An 18,950-nucleotide genomic window follows, 5' to 3' on the forward strand; every position below is an offset into this window, starting at 1 on the left:
TCTGAGGTTTTTTTCTGAGTTCACTTTTGCAAGTTTGACTGAATCTTTGCCTCAGTTTAAACCAAGTCTTCAGCATAATCTGTATTGTTTGGTCATCTTGCTGCACTTGAGCACATCCGTGGTTCATTGAAAAAGGTTGTGGTCCATTAGAGAAATGGACTAGTACAATATCTTCCACTGCATGGAATAACTTTTTCCTTTCCAGCTTTTTTCTGTGAGCTCTTCTCCAACATCTGCTGTGGTCTCACCCAATGAGTTAAGTACCACTCCAGACTATCAGATCTCACTAAGAAAAGCCAACTGCTCCTCTTACTACATCTGCTTACTGCCTTCTGATTAAATTTTTAGTGGATTGACAGGAATTTGAGTAGCGAAAAAGAACAACCCTTTCATTTAAACTGCTTAGGAAAGTGCCACTGGGAATTTCTGATGACAGCATTGCACATCCTCCACGCAAGCTAGCCTCAGAAAAGTAGTGTGTGATAATAAGACAGTGAATTTGCCACCTTATTCTTTGATTTTTGGGGCTAGACCTCTTCTAGGTGAAGTTGAAGCTTCATTTTTTATTGAAGAGTTGTAGGAAGCTCTCGACTGAATTTTGCTTGCATCTGAAAGCTTAGCCTAGGGGAGGCCTCTGTGAGCTTCAGACATGTTCAGTGCACTTAGAATTTATTTCCCATCAAAATCCTCCTGAAATGTGCAGGGGGAGTAGAGCCGTGTTGAAATGCAAGCAGACAATGACTGTGTTTTTCTTTTTGTGGAGAATCTATAAGACACATCACTAGCAACCACAGTGCCAAAGTAAAATCTGAGTTCCCTGGAGAAAGAGGCCACATCTCCAGCAGTGCAGAGCAGCCTACACCTCCCCTCCCTGCTGTGCTGCCAAGATACCAATGTGCCAGTTTTTATCCCTCTGTTCTCCCTGAGGTTTATGGTGGGAGGAAGTAAGCCCCTGTGAGAAATATGCTTCTCTCCTTGTGGTGTAAAATGACCCTTTTCTCTCACAGCTGATGCTGGTTACAGCATTCTGGCAAAAAACAAGCCAGTACTGGCAAGCCCATGGCTCCAAAGCACTCACAGTGGGTGATCTTCTTTGCCCCAAACCCTCTGTGATAGTTTTCAGTCAGTTCCTAAGTGTGAAAAGATCCCACATCCAGGTTTGAACAGCCTGAAGCTTCAAAGCTGCAGAATGCCACTTCCTCATCCCTTGCATCACCTTAGGGACTCTCTGCTGCGTTTCAACCATCTTTTGTTTTCTTTTCCAGCAGCTGCAGGTGGTTCCTTTATTCGGCGATATGCAGATAGAACTGGCCAGATACATTAAGACCAGTGCTCACTATGAGGAGAACAAATCCAAGTGAGTGCCTGCCATAATGTCTCTTGGCTTCTGTGTGTGTCCTGAAAGCTGTGGGAGCTGCATCTCCCTCCTCGGCGTGCGTGAGGTCTGTGCACAGGTACCTGTGTGTGTGTCCCCGGGGGCTGCACACCCAGCGTGCCTGACTCTGTGTGCACGTGTGTACCTGTGTGTCCCTGCATGGGAAGACATCTCCTCGCCAGCTCCATGGAGCCATTCCCGTGTGTGCAGGCGGGTGAGCAGGCATGGTGCGCAGTTCTGGGGTGGCGGCTGAGTGCTTGGGACGTGTGCGCCCGGAGCTGTGTGAGTGCGAGCAGCGTGTCCCTGCTCTGGAGAGATTTTAATCCACGTTTTCCATCCCAAGGACAAAATCCTTCAGAGCATGAACACAGCTGGGTCTATCTGTGCAGTAGCCAGGCACTGTGCCTTCTAGCTCAGGCACTGCAGAAAGGCAGCAGGAATGAAGTGAAAAGAGTGGGTCAGATGCATTACAAATGAATGAATATTGCTGGAAAAAAAGGCAGAAATTGAGTCTTTCCAGGTGTACTCAGTCACTGTGGCGTGGGATCTGCAGCACAGCGTCACAGCACAGGTTCAGGGCCATCAGGAGGATTTGCAGGTGTTGCTTCAGATTCCACCACTTGTGTCCAAGCCCCAGTTGTCTCTATAGCTTTGCACGTTGCTCAATTATTATTAGGAGAATCACCGATGGGTTTGGACATCCTAGGAATAGCATTTACCACTGCACGTAAGCAAAGCCCGTCTGAGCTGTGTTTGCTGTAATCACTGATTGCAGACTGGCTTTTACTACTGAGTGACCATTTACCCATGGGATCAGGTCATGCAGAAGTCAGATTTCTCCACTGTCACTGAGCAGCAGTCTAGCTGAACAGCTGTCGGGACAGGATCTAGACTACAGGCTGCCTGTTTGCTTTCCCCTTCCCTATGGAGGGTCCTGCTTTCTGCTCACTGCCTAGCTGCCCCAGGAGCACCCTCCCTGCCCCCCTGAAGGCTGGTTGAAAGGTGCATGAGAAAAATGAGAGTAACATGGAAGAATTTCCCAAGCAAAACGGCAATTAAAAAAAAAAATATATATATATATATATATAAAATGTGAATTTAAAAAATATTTTCAAAAATTTAAATTTGAAAAGGAAGATTATCTAAAAATATACACCTTTTTATCCCAAACCGTTCAGAGAGCACATTTCAACAAAATGTGTCAGCAGCATTTCATTTTCTCATCTCAAAACCGACGTAGCTCATGGGCTGTTTACCTGTGCACAATTTAATGTCTGTCTCAAAATCTGTCTACCAGGTCTCTGTGCTGCACCTTACTAACTGATGTTTCTTCACTCACTTGCTTTCTCAGCAAATTGCATGGGGCTTCCAGCATTAACTGCCAAGTTGGTTCCATATATTCCCCATTTCTTACTAATATTGTTTTTGTCACTTTCTTTCCCTCCGTGTCTCCATGAAAATAGATTTAATTGGTGTTTTTCCTGCATGGCCTTTTGTTACTGCACTGTGGACTAAATTGTATGTAGCAGGAAGGGCTGGGGCAGCCCTGGCAATTCCTGCTAGCCTGCCAATTGTCCGGTGGGGAACACAGGACATTGAAACGGGTAAGAGTGGAGTGATGGGAATGTGGGAGGCTGGATTAACGAGGGGTGACATGGTCCAGCACTTCCAACACCTTCCAGCACCACAAGGATTGGCAACAGGTGCCTACAGTTAACTGTGGGAATGGGTTTTTGTGTCTATGTCCATGTCAGAAGCAGGGTGCTCACTTCCCTTTTGTATAGCCAGTCTATAGCGGAGAAGAAGACTATCTTAAGATGGCTGGTTATTTAGTGGGGAAAAAAAACCCATCTAAAACCATTGTAATGATGGAAACATGTTTGTTTGCTCAAATCAGTCTAATGGAGCCATTCTGTTTCTATGTCTGTAGCCAATAAGGATCTGGGAAAAATTAGACGTTAAATTAGACTTGATCCAGGCTTATTGTGACCACTTCTTCATATGACTGTGCCACTGGAAGGGGAGAACTGTCTTCCTTTTAAGAGCGCATTGCACTGTTACACGGTACATGTGGCTCAGTGCAGATGAAATCTAGTTCATTTGATCATATCCTGCTCATTGTTTACACTCAGGGTTTTTCAGTGAGCTGTCAATATAACCCAGAACCAAGTAGAGCAGAAGGGATATTTTGCTGCTGGCTCCTTGCAGGGTATTTCCTTGTAGCAGAGGCATGACCCAGCCTCAGACTCAGAAAGATGTCCTCCAAAGGAATGATTATCCTTATATTTAGCAGAAAGGATGCAAATGATGATGGAGCTCTGCAATTTGTTCTTCCCTGAGAGCTTGCCTGACAGCAGCTAGGGAAGTAGTCTCCTCTGCATATGAGAGTTAAGTAACCCATAATGGAGTGCAGCCTCCAGAGTGGATGGAGCAGAGATGCTCTGGTAGAAATGCGGAGCAAGCATCCTGTCGTACCTCTGAGACCACCTCTGAAATTCATCATATGCCCTAAATGTGAGAGGGAAGACACAAGCTGACATTTGCCCTGAAGGTGGCATGTCTTGGGCACACTGAGACGAAGAGAGCAGCTGAGTACAAGCTTTGTTCCTGGGGTGTCTGAGCTGAGCCCTGTGTCCTCTTCTTGAAGCCGTTGCTTTTTTGCTCAGGTGGACGTGCACTCAGAGCAGCATAAGTCCGCAGTACAACATCTGTGAGCAAATGGTCCAGATCCGAGATGACCACATTCGCTTCATTTCTGAGCTCGCTCGCTACAGCAACAGTGAGGTAAGCTCAGGGGCAGTCGCTTTAATTGAGTTCATTAGACAGACAAGGCTGAGAGAGGACAAATGTGGCATTAGTATGGTCTGCCAAGACATAGAGTGAGATGGGTGAAAGGACACAAATGGAACAAGCTGCTGCTCGATCCAGCAATAAAAGAAAATGAGTTATGAAAGGTCCCTGTGGGTGCAAAATTGTGCACTGGGAGACCTACTCTGAAAGCTATCACTTTTTGGCCAGAGCTTAGTTGAAATAAGGAGTAGAAATATTTTTGCAACTAGTTGTTTATCATCAGCTGTGGGTGGCAGAACACCCATGTCTTGCAGATGGGTCTTTTTTGTTGCGCAGAGCCATTAGAGCTCTGAGGGAAATTCACTGTTCTCTGTTCATTACTGAATGTCAGAGCCTTTTCTGATGCAATTCTGACTGTTTTCTGCAATTGCGTGATCCTCATTGATCACTGTTAGTTCAGTGAATTGTTAGAATTCTCAGCCCTTTTGTTTTGGCATTTGTATATGCTTATTTGAACTTTATGTCAGTAAAGGCTAGAGGAGTTCAGTGGTATTAGACTACCACAGAGAAATGGGAAAGTGGAATGAAAAGGTCAGTTATTTGCTTTGAGGTTATGGGTCAAACTCATTTTTCTGTAGGAAATAAATTGACTGCCTGGGTAGTAAGAGTCCTGCCAAGTAACACTCCTTTTCTCAAGGGAGAAAACAAGCACAGCCCAGTTTTATCTTGATCATAAGATCATGGGGAATTCATTTCAGCTGGGATTTGAGAGGGAGATCTGCTGCTGCTGTTTGACTCAACCAAAGCTGCAGCAAGTTGCTGACTCCGGCCCTGACACGATGTGATCTCCTCCAGGTGGTCACCGGCTCAGGGCTGGACAGCCAGAAGTCCGATGAAGAGTACCGGGAGCTCTTTGACCTTGCTTTACGGGGACTGCAGCTGCTGTCCAAGTGGAGTGCCCATGTCATGGAAGTGGTGAGTGCATCAGTGTGTAATGTCCTCCTCTTCGTGAGTGTCAACTTGTTAGCAGGCTATGCGGTACAGATTGTGAAATGATGAGGCTGTTTGCATGCCACCTTACTTTAAGCCTTTAACTAACATACTAAAATCAGACAGCTGATCACCCTGAACTTCTCTACAACAAATAGAGAAAGAGAACTTGTTCATCCCTCCCAAGACCTGCACTGCCCTTCACATGTTCTGGGGTGTCCACATTAAGTATGGAAGTGTGCATGACAGGTCTGGATCTTGCGCAAGTAAAACTAATTTAAATGACCATAGAAAGCCCATAGATGTCAAAAGCCCAATATAACTGGCAAACCATCAAATAAACAAAAACAATATTTAATACAGTGATGTTCAAGCCAGTAAAAAGTACACATTCTGCACCCAAAGTTGTGTCAAGCAAGTATACTGATGTCCAGAAACTGTTTCTCTGGCATAGAGCTCTCTTTAGTCTTCAGGCTTGCTTCTCACTCATGGCAGTGTTGACAGTATCTGTTTCCATTTTGCAGTACTCTTGGAAGCTGGTTCATCCCACCGATAAGTTCTGCAACAAGGACTGTCCAGGAACAGCAGAAGAGTATGAACGAGCTACCCGGTACAACTATACCAGCGAAGAGAAGTTTGCCTTTGTGGAGGTAGGTGCCATCTACTGCCTTGCTCTCCTTACTGCCATGGCAGAGAGAGTGGCCTGGAGATCAGTTTTTCTGCATTTTGAAGTTTTGATTTTTGCATAAAAAAGAGTGACTAAGAGCCAGCAAGGGCTGTTTTCCTATCAGGCACAAAGGACATTTGGAACATGTGCAGTTTTCCAGGGTTGGGTGTTATTAAAGATATCAAGAAATCAAGAATGAAAACAAATTCTGCCAAAGGACAGGGGCCATTTGCAAGAAACTGGTGGTGGAAATGCTCTCCCCAGCATATAACACAGAAAAAAAATTAGCCACCTGTTTGCTGTACTTAAGTTACTTTAATAGAATTTATTATCAAATTATCTTAATGTTTATGGACCTCTCCATACAAATGAAAAAATAGGAAGTACATCTGTTTTTAATTTTTGTTTCAGGTAATTGCCATGATCAAAGGTCTACAAGTGTTGATGGGCCGGATGGAGAGTGTCTTTAACCAAGCCATCCGCAACACTATCTATGCAGCTTTGCAGGACTTTGCCCAGGTGACGCTGCGAGAGCCCCTCAGGCAGGCAGTAAGGAAGAAGAAGAATGTCCTGATCAGGTTGGTCTTTCTTGAATGCAATACAAAGCCAATGTTTTTATTTGTGCAGTATATAGTACAGGTGTACAATGTAAGTGTGTAGTCCTGTACACAGCTTAATATTATACAGTCAGTCAACATACCTTAGCCAGCAACTCTTTCCATAGTCCACTTTTGGACATGACTCCCCTACAGACAACAGTGTAACTCCCCCCTCCATATACTTCCCCTGCTAATGTTCATAGCTGTGAGTGTTTTTGCCTTGCAGTAAAATCAAGCACTAATTTCCCTCTCCCTACCCATCCCAGTGTTCTTCAAGCAATTCGAAAGACAATCTGTGACTGGGAGGGAGGTCGAGAGCCACCAAATGATCCGTGCCTGAGAGGTGAAAAGGACCCCAAGGGTGGATTTGATATTAAAGTCCCACGACGAGCAGTAGGACCATCAAGTACACAGGTATGTAAATCTCTATTTCTATGGAATTAATGGTGCTACAGTCATGTAGGAATCTTCCATTCTGTGGGTTAGCAGCTCTTTCCATGGGCTCTCCAGTAATGTCTTTACCCTCATGTTACATGTTAAACATTTCTTTGATGCCTAGCTTGTTGTATAGTTCCCCATGTCTCACTTGTTATGGGTGTGATTATTTCTATCTCAGAATGATGGTGGCCCAAAGGGTGCAGAAAGTAGAGCGTAAGCCGAAGTAGAAGCAGAAGTGTTAATTTTTGCTGCAGAGCATCACGTTTGCATGCAGTGGTATCTCACAGGAGAGTAGTGACTGTTAACTTCCTTCCTAAGCTCTACATGGTGCGGACCATGCTGGAGTCCCTCATAGCAGACAAGAGTGGCTCCAAGAAGACTCTGAGGAGCAGCTTGGATGGGCCGATAGTCTTGGCCATTGAGGAGTTCCACAAGCAGTCGTTCTTCTTCACCCACCTTCTCAACATCAGTGGTGAGTGAAACTATGGCAGGGGGAGACTTGACTCCAACTCTCACATTCTTGGACAGGCAAAGGTTTATGTATAGTTTTGCTCCTCATTGATTTGCAGAAAAGATTTTCCTTGATTTTTCCCAAATGTTCTACTTGTGGCTGATGCAGGCGTGCTTCTAGGTAGTAATCATTATGAGAACAGGAATGAGTCAGCAATAGCAAAAGAGCCATTAGTGGTAGTTTAGTTTCTAGGAGTGGAGTTTTCTTTCCATCCTAGGATGACTTCTGAGTCTTCCCACTGGGGGATCTCTCTGTGTTGCAGAAGCGCTGCAGCAGTGCTGTGACCTTTCCCAGCTCTGGTTCCGGGAGTTCTTCCTGGAGCTGACGATGGGCCGCCGCATCCAGTTCCCCATTGAAATGTCCATGCCCTGGATCCTCACGGACCATATTCTGGAAACCAAAGAACCCTCCATGATGGAGTAAGAGATGATGGGCTGTGGTGGGTTGTGCCTTCAGTGGGGCTTGAGATTTTGATTTGGTGAAGAGTAGGCTGGGGATGAACTCTCTCTTTGACAAGGGTGAGAAAAAAAACCAAACATGTTTTTTGACTTGCTGCTGCATAAGTGTGTAATGTATGAATAACTCATCAGCAGATGCACACTAGCTGCTTCTTGACATTGAAACTTGATCCTCCATCATAAACCAGCAGCTGGGAATTGCTGCATTAGAATATCCACTCAACTTGGTGGTAGTGGTCTGCACACAGCAGTCAAACAGCATGTGCAACCAAAGGGACATGAACCCTGGATAAAGAACTTTAAGCACTTCTTTTGTACATCTGGTTAATGATCAGAAATTGCTGTAATGCAAGTATAATTATATTCATATTATCTTCCTCGTTAAGGAAGCTTTGTTTTCCATTTTATAACCATTGGCAAGGCACTCTGGAATGAGGGCAAGACAACATTTTTTATAGGGCAGAGAAGGAGATGGCATTGATTGAATAAGACACAGCACACACCCAGATCTGTTCTTGCTGCTTCCAGCATATCATACAAGGAGTGAGATGGGGGAACTTGAGGGTCTGGAGTGAATGGAGGTAAAAGGAGTGAAAGACAGAAAAATGCCAGTTCTTGCACTGAGTGGCTGCTCTTTATGCTGATATCTCCAAGGTTAATTGAAGATATGATGTCTTCTTGTCCTCAGATATGTACTATACCCCTTGGACCTCTATAATGACAGCGCGTACTATGCCTTGACCAAGTTCAAAAAGCAGTTCCTGTACGATGAAATTGAAGCTGAAGTAAGTTTCTCTTTATTGCATAGAAAGAGCACAGCAGGGGTCACACTGTCCTGTTTGTCAGCCCAGCCCAGCAGTTCAGTGAATCAATAATAGGCGTACCCTGAAAAATATATATTCTGATATTCTGAATATATTCTGAGAGATTTTCAGAAGATCAAAATATTCAGAGAGCTTACATGCTCTGTTGATTAAGGGCTTCAACTTAGCAGTACTGTGGGACCAGAGGAAGCCAAATGCTGTCAGACACTGTGAGCCTGGAAGAGTCTGTCTGATGGGCAAAGGGTTATGAGACATCAGAGGAAAATGACAACCTGGAGATCTCTGAGAGCGAAGGATGACTGGGTGTGGGGAGATTGGGATCTGTAAGAACAGGCAGAAACTATAAGCTCTGTATTGAGTTATACCAATCTTGTAAGAGTAGGAAGGAGCCACTTTGCAATGGTGACATCTTTGTGATTTTTTTTTTCTCCCCCAGGTGAATTTATGCTTTGATCAGTTTGTGTACAAGCTGGCAGATCAGATCTTTGCCTATTATAAAGCAATGGCTGGCAGGTAGGAGAACCCGACTGCTGCTGCTGAGTGATGATATTGCTGTTAACCAAAAGGTACCCCTCAGGGAGTAGCCACTGCAGGTAGACAAAACAAAAGATTATCCTTGTCTCACCAAGCTTAGTATCCATGTCAGACCAGTGTAGATAGGGAAAATAAATTAATGGTGGCAAGCGGACATGGTGAACAGTGAAGTACAAATGATTGATATCCTATGTAGCTGTCTGAGTACCATTTTCTGGAGCAGCAGCAGAGCAGATCAATCCTATTGAAGACATGTCCTTGCTTGACTTTTGATTGTGTACCAGGCAGATGAGTATTGGAAGCCTCCCAGCTATAGGAAGCAGGGATATTCACTTGTCCTCACCCTAGTAGAGCATCAAGACTTAAAATGGCCAAATTGATACACAGTCATAGGTCATACCTCAGACTGCAGGACTTCTGCAGTTACCTGCTCCCTGATGAGGATATAAGCCCTTTGTGACATTTCCTTTCAACAATTTAAAGAATACAGATGAACTCTAATCTCCTCTCATGTCTCCAAATGTGCACAAGTCTTAGTCTAACTCTGCAAGGAGTTTTGTTTCTAGATCACAATTGGTCTTAGAAAAGGAGACCACCCCACTACTTGGTACTAGTGATATCTTTCAGTACAGTCTTTTATATTTTTGGATGTTTTAGCCATAAAAGCCAAGAGTGGTAGCAGCATGGAAGTCACCAGGTGACAACTGCTGCTTTGTGACTTAGAAATGAAAGCAAAGCAAGTGGACATTTGTTGGCATTCAGACCAAGATGAAAAGAAGGATGAATATAACTCTGGAACAGATCCAGAGAGAAGATTGTGTTTGCGCTTTCCTGATGTTAGTTGCCTGTTTCAGTGTTTTGCTGGACAAACGTTTCCGGGCTGAATGCAAGAATTATGGGGTGATCATTCCATACCCACCATCAAACCGCTATGAGACTCTGCTCAAGCAAAGGCATGTCCAGGTACACTGCAAGCAAGTATTATTCATAGCTCTTAATCTATTATTCTTTAGTGGGCAGCTGGCATCCTAGTGCTGGGCTCAATTGAAACCAGTGCTGGAATGAGAAGAATTGAATGTGTTTCTGTCTCACTGCACTCAGGACACTGGGTTGAGGGAATTAATGAGTTACACTCCGTATTTCCAACCTTATTTCCAAGTAGTGGTGAACCCAATAGAGGGCTTACTACCAACCTACCCTAATCTGAATGTAACATACACCTCTCTTTTCTTCTTTTCCCAGTTGCTGGGCAGGTCAATTGACCTGAACAGGCTCATAACCCAGCGTATCTCAGCAGCAATGTACAAATCATTAGACCAGGCCATTAGCCGCTTTGAGAGTGAGGACCTGACATCCATAGTGGTAAGAACTATTACTGAGAATATGAATTGAGAGAATAATACTCTGCTATGAATACAGAGTCAGCGATCTTCTGCTAGTTGTCCCACCTACAGTAGGGTTCAGCCAACCATGTATTTTCCTTTATGACACTGAATCTCTACTGTTTCTACTTATGAAGCCTTAATTGCATTATTATTAGACTGTGAACTATTTGAGTAAATCATAAGGTGACAGTCAGTATTTAAATTTTGCGGAGCTCATAGAACAGAGTCCAGTGATCTGACAGTAGGAAATCTTGACTGTAATTCCCCCTGTTGAATACAGGTAGCTGAGATCGTTTGTGCAGGATTTTCTGCCTTTGATACTTTACAGAAGTATCAGAGTCAAGTAGTGTAAAATTACCAGTTTCCACCTCTGAAGGATTCTGATGTGAAAGCCAGCCAGCACTCAGTGGGGAACAAATTAATTTTGCTGCCTGCAGGTTTAGGAGATAGTGGACCAGGACCCCCTTGAGTAGAAGTGCAGTTGGCCTCAGTCACTGAGTGAAATCATTGTATTTAACATTTGTTACATCCTCACCTGGGAAGTTCTCTGTGTGGGTGTGGATATAATATCATCCCTTGGCAACTGAATCAACAGTTTCTATTGTCATCTTGGTAACACATGTCATCTGCTGCTGCTTTGTGTGCTGCAGGAGCTGGAGTGGCTCTTGGAAATAAATCGCCTGACTCACAGGTTGCTGTGCAAGCACATGACTTTGGATAGCTTTGATGCCATGTTCCGGGAAGCCAACCACAATGTCTCTGCACCCTATGGGCGCATCACCCTCCATGTCTTTTGGGAGCTCAACTTTGACTTTCTACCCAACTACTGCTACAATGGATCCACCAACAGGTGAGGAGGAAAACCAGAGCACCTGGAGACCTTACATTTCTTTCCAGAATTTCAAACCTGCCACATAAAATTCACATGCATTGCAGGGAAGTTTTTATTCCCTATGATGTGCAGCACTGAGAGTTAAAGTCCACCATCTCCCCTTGGTCTTGGAAGCTCTAGTAACACATTCAAACAAAGTTGGACAGAGATTATGAACAACTGAGGTAGTTCAGTCTAGAGTGTTGTGACTTGTCAGCAGAGCTGTGGTCCCTGCTCAGATGTGGGTTTCTTGCTTGCCTCCAAAAAAAACAAAACTTTCATAATATGTTGATATGTTTTATATCACCAATAGGTTGGGGCAGATTTTGCACGTGTAGCTCAGATGACGACTTGCTAATTAGTCTGCAACCACAGTTCCTCTTGGACCGCATGATGTCTGCACTGCCCACAGCTGACCTCTGGCACTGACTATTTACCTTCCTATCTCCTATGCCTGCTGCAGGTTTGTGAGGACAGCAATCCCCTTTACGCAGGAACCCCAGCGGGACAAACCAGCCAATGTTCAACCATATTACCTCTATGGGTCCAAGGTCAGTAAATGAGCCATGGCAGCCAGCAGGGGTGGATGCTGGAATCCTTTATTTAGGAAGAAACAAATGCAATATTTTGTTCGATAACAGTGTGACGAGTGCGAATGTACAGCATCACATTGTCATGTGAAACAAAAAAGCCATGCAAGAAGCAGCTTCAGTGTGCTTTTTGCTATTGCTTTCCCATATTCTTCTCCACAACATGCCTGTGTGAGGGGGTGCTGACACCACTCTTTGCTTGCTGGTCGTTCCTAGACCAAGTCATATCCATCTAAACACAGAGAGAGGAGAGCTAGCTGGAGTTCCAGTTCGGTGCTGCCCCCTGAGAAAGGTGCTGCTCAGGAATCCCATTTCTGGTTCAGAACAGGAGTTACTAAAATGCTGGAGTGCAAATGTAAACTACTTAACACTGACAAAAAGCTCTTTTGTCAGGCCATGATGACTTTATACAAGTGTTATGAGGGCTTGGGGTGTGATGCTAGTGGAGGATCACTCAGGCATGAAAGTATTGGAGTGGAGTTTATTTCTTGTGCATGCTGGTTGATGGCTGATGTGATCTACAGCACTGATGCAGATTAGACAGTGACACTACATTCAGCCTAGCGTGGCCATTCCCAGAAAGCTTACTTTGTTTCCTTTTAAAAACCCCTCAGTGAATGATAATATTTTTGTCACTTGAAAAAGCTTTTCTCCCTGCAGATAATGTTCCTACCTCATGTTTTACCCTGGGACAAACAGCCCCTGTGCATACACAAACTGGGAAGAGCTGGGAAAGAGCATCATGAACCAGACTGCCAAGCAGTGCCTCTCTTTATTTTGCTCTCACTGAAGGCCGTGCTGCGGCAAGATGGCTGTCTTATCATCACTGTTCTTATAGGGGAAGAAGCAGCGTGGGGAACTATACGGACTCTCCCTCATGAAACTAGAGCTCCTCATGAGCACAGTGGTCATTGGCACTTCCAGAAGCTCTTCTTTCAGTCCATCACTCAGAGGACCATCCAACGAGCTGCTGCCTTCACCCACTTCTTCGGGGCTGGCATCATGTTGCTTTGGCCTGGAAGGCCCACAGCACTGTGCAGCCCAGAACTGCAGGCAGCCGTAGACTAAGAGAGCTATAAAGCAGAGCAGCAACAGGCTGCTCACCATCCACATGGAGGTGGTGGGCTCGTGCTTAGAGCCGCTGAAAAGTAGGGGGTTTTGGTCCAGCGTGTGAAACGTGGTGCAGTGGTTGCTGGAGGGGTAGGAGTTCTTGCACGTGATGCAGAGGACATAGATGGTGGAGGGCGTGAGGCGATGGAGGATGATGGAGCTGAGGGAGTGGGGAACTCGCTCCTCACGGTGGAAGTTTTGGCGCAAATAGCCAGCAAAGACGCTGTTCCAGTTGGGGCGGTACATGACGTGGTAGTAGTTCTCCGGACAGGGACTGGTGGTGGTCCAGGAGACTGTGGCACTGGTGTAGGTGATGTTGTGCACGTCGATGTTCATCATGTCCCTGAAACCAGAACCAGCAAGAGGCTGAGCTCCCCAATGCATGTACAGTCCTAAAGGCCACTGACATCAGTAAAGGCTTTCCACAGGTATTACTGGCCCTTAGACTGGGCCTGTGTAGGCGTTCAGGTGAACTCTCTGTGCCTTTTGTAAAAGTAATTACTAAAACACACTGCACTTTGGATAAGTCACAATTGTCCCTGCAATCTCTTTTAAGTGTTTTGCCAGTGGTTGACACTAAAAAATACTGCATTTTTGGAACTGTTAAGCACTGCAGGTGCTCTCTAGCAGACAGAAAACTTCATCGCAGTTGTCTTCAGGGTCTTCAGCAAACTTTCAGAAGCTGAGTTACTCAGCTGACTGCTTCAAAACCTGCCCTTTTCACCCTAGACTCCTACGCTTAGGGGAGTTTGTGGAAATGAAACTCAATCTGTTGAGGCACCTGCTGCACTCAAGAGTTTCATTTCTAATACTACTGCTTCCATGATCTCCACACTGATAGTTGTTACCATCTTTTCCCTCAGTCACCACAGCTTCACTTCCTTGAATGTAGAAAATGTCATATTCCCCTTTACAGAGGCAAAAAGAAAGCGACTGTGGGAACTGAGCTGCCCACAGCCTGGGAGGGAGCTCTTTCCACTGGCTGCCTAGGGCTATGCCTAATGAGCTTAGATAGATGCTCGATCTTAGGTGATTAAAATTACCAAAGATGAAACCTGCTTGGTGCCCAGACTACTGTTATCAGCCTGCTTCTTGAAAGAAAAAAACAACAACCAAACATGTAGGACATAGGGTGTACATTATGGTCCAGTTAGATTTTGAAAAATCTCTTCTTTGTGACTGGTTGTCTATACAGGAAGCTTTTTTAGCACTTCTGCTTTACATTCCCACTGAATGGAAAGGATACTGCAGGTTTGATTAACATAATCTGATAATTAGGCTTGCCTGGTAGAATTTCCTAAAGATTAATTTTTATACCTAAATGTCATACAGAAAAGCTGCATAATGATTCGATAGTTGTTTAAGCTGTTGCTGAATTTTCCATATTTAATGTGTTGATTAATAAACAATAAAGTATTTCTGTTACTACAGCATCTCACACTGTAATATTAGGATAGTAACTGTGAGATCTGAAAATTGCTGAAATACAATATTCAATATTATATTACAATTATGTGATGTAATATTGTAATTCTTTAAGGGATTACAAGTGTATGAATGACAAAGCTCTCCCCCTAATAAAAGACTACTCAGTAACACATCCCTGATTAACAACAGCCATAACAGCTGGTACATCTTGGGACACCAGAGTGCCCTCTGAGCCTTGTTGCAGGGCTCTCTTCCCCCAACCACCTGAGCACTCCAAGCAGAAGCTGCATGCAATCGATCTCATTTCTTTTTTTCTTCTTTTCCTCCCCTCTCCCTTAAGAGAACTAACTTTCCCTTAATTCTCTCAAGAAGCAGCTCATCTTAACAGCCACTGTATCCATTCCTACAGAGCAGAAAAGCACATGCACCCATCTCTAAGCCCTCCCAGAGCCACAGGAAGCAGCTTACCTCCCCAGCAGCTCTGCAGCAGCCCCTGAGTGCAGGAGAGCAGCGCAGCACCTTCCCCTCTTCTCACCGCTGCGTCCCTCCTGCTCTGCTAAATCCCTGCTCCGCACGCTGCCTCGTATTATACCCATCTTGGGCTCCGTCATCTCTCACCATAGCAACCAGTAGGAAAGGATGGGCAGGCATCTTCAAATGATTTGGGAATGGTGTCCCTAAAAGCTTTTTGCCTGGGAGAAGTGTGTCTCCGAGGCACAATGAGCAAACCAGTTTTGTTTTGTTTTCTAGTTTGTTTTTCTAGGTTTTTTATCCATCTCTATCTGCAGCCCTGCAGCAACACTGCTACCCTGCTCCAGAGCTACTGCCTCCAGAAGTGTCTGGAGTTAGAGCCATACTGGTATATGGTGTGAAATCCAGCATCCTGGCCTATTGATAGCTTAGCACTCAGAGGTTTTGTCTTTATTGCTATGATTTCTTGCACGTTTAAACTGCTGTTTAAAGCCAGTGAGCTGTAGATTTTCATCCCTGATACTGAGGCAATGTCCATTTGCTTTTTAATTTATCTCCAAGCTGTGTGATAGGAGCAGGAACTGGGTTTTCTCTGAATACTCAGGGAAGGAAGGAGAGGCAAAGCCATTGAGAGAGCAGCCCGAGTCCATAGCCAAGAGCTGACAGGAAGGGACAGATGTGGCAGCAGGACTGGTAAGGAGAGGCTCTGAAGAAATGACTTGCTGCTCTGTGAAGCCAAAATGTATTCAAGAGAGGAACTTTCCCAAAGTAAATTTCAGTTCTGGCTATGGAGTTATTAGTTCCACGTTCTTGCTGGGAAGGTGCCTGCAGTATTTCATAGATCTTCAAAATGTCATTAGTGAGGAGATGATGCAAACCAGATTAGGCGAGGCTGTTACAAGCCCAGGCAGTACGTGTGACTGTTGCTTTTGATTGACACTTTGCAGTTCTGTGTGTGTTTATCTTCCAAGTCCTGCCGTATTTCCTTCAGTTTCTGAGTGGGCTGCAGCTGCCAGGGAGCTGAAAACGGGGAGCAAAGATGAAAATAATTATAGGTAGGGATGGAAATGAAAGTGCTCCCAGGCGGCCTCCAGCCTTTTACATCGCTCAGTCCTCCTTGCAGGAGCAAGGGAATGGAGAGCTCTTAGCTGCTCCCATGCTGTGAAGAAAGTACATCCTTGTCGGCAGGGAGAGAGCTGAAGATACAAATCTGTGCTCAGAAAGATGTCACCATGTGATAATACTTCATGGGAGTATTGCTTTTCTTCTGCAGATGGGTTGTTGAGTTAGTGGTGTTCACAGTTGTTTCAAAATTAAATTTCAGTTGTTCGTACATAACGTGTTAACAGGAACAGAGGAAAGCACAGAAAACAGGAATAGCTGCATCCTGCTAACTCTTCTCCATGCAGTGATCAATGCCATGAGCTCTGAAAGAACTGTAGCAAAGTTTTCAGTGCTGTTGGCATTACCAAAGTCAAGTCAGCACCAGTTTACACTGGTGACGAGCTAGAAATCGTCTTTTTTGTGGACAAGAAAACACCAAAACTGTGTCAAAAAGGTCTGCTCCGGCACCTTTGTTCCCTTCTACCCAAATAACATCTGCCAGTAACCCTGGCTGTCCCTGCCTGCCACTCCACCCTCTGGGATGCAAACCATGAATGTGTTTGAGTGGTCAGCAGAAACTGAGCAATTCTGTCACTCAGCCACTTAGAAAATGCAGCAGGTTGCCAAGTTTCCTACAAAGGAGCTGTAAATCAACAGCAACCCACTTCTTACTGCTTGCTAACCACTTCTTAGCTCTGTAAATGCTTTAGATTGGGTTTAATTTATGTACTTTCAAGGGTGTTTCTGTTTTCTCTTGGCACTGCTGGACCCAGGGTCATGTCAGACTCACTGAAAATCACAACTTCCCTCTCACAGCTGACTTTGCCCACCCATTTTTAGCAAGCATGAGAGCAGATGTAACCTGAAGGGCAAGGCATGCTGCTGGCAGCTGTATAAATAGCCATGCTGTGTGAGTGGGATGGAACCACTCTTATTTACTGCTGCCACGTCTGCAGCAGCAGCACTGAGGTGTGAAGGAGCTGTGGATGCTGCAGGTGGTGTTGGCAGTGGGGGATGCTGATCAACTGCAACAGGCTGTGGGGGCTGTGCTACCTCTCCTGCTGTGGCTCTTCATACATTATAGCAGTCTATGTAGGTATGTACGTGTGTGTGTATATATAAAATTACAGTCAGTATAGCAAGGCATTATGCTAAGGCATGGAATAGACAGAGATATTGTTTATATACAGTATATAAAAGTGCCTACTGCATTGTATGATTTCTGCATCACACATAGGACATATGTATTTTAATGAAGCACTGGAACAGATTGCTGCATCACAGGAAATATTCAAGGTCAAGCTGATCTGGGCTCTGAGCACCTAACTGAGCTGTAGATGTTCCTGTTCAGTGCAGCAGAGTTGGGGTACGTAGCCTTTAAAGGACCCTTCCAACTCAAATGACTCTCTGATTCTGTTTACTTTCCATAAAAGTCCTAGAATTGCTTTGTACTTTCTTAGACACCATCTCAACTGTGGCACTGAAGTCAGGCTGATAGTCAGGACTAATCTTTGGTTGTGCCACTGCCACAGATCCCAACCTGCCTGCACACCCAGCCTCAGCCCCAAAACCTGCCCGTCCGGCCCTAAACCAAAGGCAGGGAAAACCTCTACTTTGTGTTCAGTGGCTGTTGCTCCTGTGAACAGTAAAGCCTCCTGTGGGCCTGCAGGAGAGGGGCTCTGCTCCTGCTCCTGGGGGGTGGCAGTGGCCACACAATGTGGAGGAGTGAGTGTGCCACACAGCCAGCTTGTGCGTTCAGCTGGTTTGTCTTAAAATACACCCTGGTGTCATATTTTACATCCTACAGTCTTTAAACTAAGTTGTGTATCTCGCCCTTAAATGGAGGTATATTTTAATTGCTCACAGGGTATTATTATTAGACGCAAGCCTGCTGCTAATGCGCTGTGCAGAGAGCTTAATGAGCCTACCTTATCTTGCAGACAGGAGGGGATGAATCACTCTCCTCATCTGCAGCCCATGCACAGCCTAAAATGTATCTTCTCCTAATCAGTCTTATTGCTGGGACCCCCACTCGAAGGAAAAGACAGCTTCAAAGCTGCACTGTAGCAGCATTGTGTTTTGCTGCAAGGCAGGAGGCTGCAATAAGAGATCGTCTGCCTGTGCAGCAAAATGTCAGCCCCGTTCCAGGAAAATGCGACCAATTCTATCTCCCCAAAATTATTTCACTCTGACCCTTACTATTCAGAGGCCTATTGCTTAGTTTTGATGGAGGAGAAAGTTCATGCACGTTGTGAATGAACGCACTACAGAGACTACAAGGTTGGCTTTGTGTATATAACAGTACTGATGCACAGAAGAGTGGTGAAGGGTTTCTCTGTCTATCAGGGCCAACGGTGAAGTTTTAAGAGAAGCAGGGGGCTCTCCAACTTTTTTTCCTGCTAGCTTTTTAGAGGAGTACCTAGCAATCATAGGAGGTGATAACATTGATGGATCAGGGCAGTAGGGTTCTAACAGAACAATTAATTCACTGATTAGAGCAACTGTCAAGTCCACAAGAGCTATCAGTACATCAGTCAGCAGGAATTCTGTATCTGAGAGCAAAAGAAAACACTATTCTGGTTCCTAGCAAATGACTTCACTTCCTAACTTATTAGGTTTGTGGAAGTGAGTCAGAAGGAGAGGATGAGTGAAGCCTTTGAGCACAACTGGCTGTATTGCAACTGCTAGGTGCAGAAGGAGCTGAGGATCCACCTTTTTGTCCTCATCTGCTACTTCAGTGCTTGCTGCCTTTCACCTTAAGCTCTCCAGTGTGGTGGTCTCTCAGGTGCCCTGGCCAGAGTCTGT

The 18,950-nt window shown here is 45.0% G+C and overlaps 2 protein-coding genes across 8 annotated transcripts in view; one reads left to right on the plus strand and one right to left on the minus strand.

Moving 5' to 3' along the window:
• The window catches only part of CYFIP2 (cytoplasmic FMR1 interacting protein 2), a 50,155-nt gene that overhangs the window by 14,813 nt on the left and 16,392 nt on the right, over window positions 1-18,950 (plus strand). For 6 of the 7 annotated variants that reach the window (XM_052684635.1, XM_052684637.1, XM_052684631.1 and 3 more), the window contains exons 10-23: window positions 1,266-1,357; window positions 4,042-4,159; window positions 5,021-5,140; window positions 5,680-5,805; window positions 6,234-6,400; window positions 6,688-6,835; window positions 7,178-7,331; window positions 7,633-7,789; window positions 8,517-8,613; window positions 9,089-9,165; window positions 10,041-10,149; window positions 10,429-10,548; window positions 11,222-11,421; window positions 11,906-11,993. In XM_052684635.1, the coding sequence (XP_052540595.1) occupies window positions 1,266-1,357; window positions 4,042-4,159; window positions 5,021-5,140; window positions 5,680-5,805; window positions 6,234-6,400; window positions 6,688-6,835; window positions 7,178-7,331; window positions 7,633-7,789; window positions 8,517-8,613; window positions 9,089-9,165; window positions 10,041-10,149; window positions 10,429-10,548; window positions 11,222-11,421; window positions 11,906-11,993 (1,773 nt within the window). The remainder of the gene's footprint in view (window positions 1-1,265; window positions 1,358-4,041; window positions 4,160-5,020; window positions 5,141-5,679; window positions 5,806-6,233; window positions 6,401-6,687; window positions 6,836-7,177; window positions 7,332-7,632; window positions 7,790-8,516; window positions 8,614-9,088; window positions 9,166-10,040; window positions 10,150-10,428; window positions 10,549-11,221; window positions 11,422-11,905; window positions 11,994-18,950) is intronic. The other variant, XM_052684636.1, reaches the window with a different exon arrangement.
• On the minus strand, window positions 12,011-15,522 carry FNDC9 (fibronectin type III domain containing 9). The gene is made up of 2 exons (XM_052684687.1): window positions 15,039-15,522; window positions 12,011-13,485 (listed from the first exon to the last, which is right to left on the minus strand). Exons 1-2 carry the CDS (start codon window positions 15,179-15,181, stop codon window positions 12,816-12,818), a joined length of 813 nt encoding a protein of 270 aa, XP_052540647.1. The 5' UTR covers window positions 15,182-15,522; the 3' UTR covers window positions 12,011-12,815.

This window comes from Tympanuchus pallidicinctus, unplaced genomic scaffold (genome assembly GCF_026119805.1).
Source record: "Tympanuchus pallidicinctus isolate F22 unplaced genomic scaffold, pur_lepc_1.0 scaffold21, whole genome shotgun sequence".
Taxonomy (NCBI): domain Eukaryota; kingdom Metazoa; phylum Chordata; class Aves; order Galliformes; family Phasianidae; genus Tympanuchus; species Tympanuchus pallidicinctus.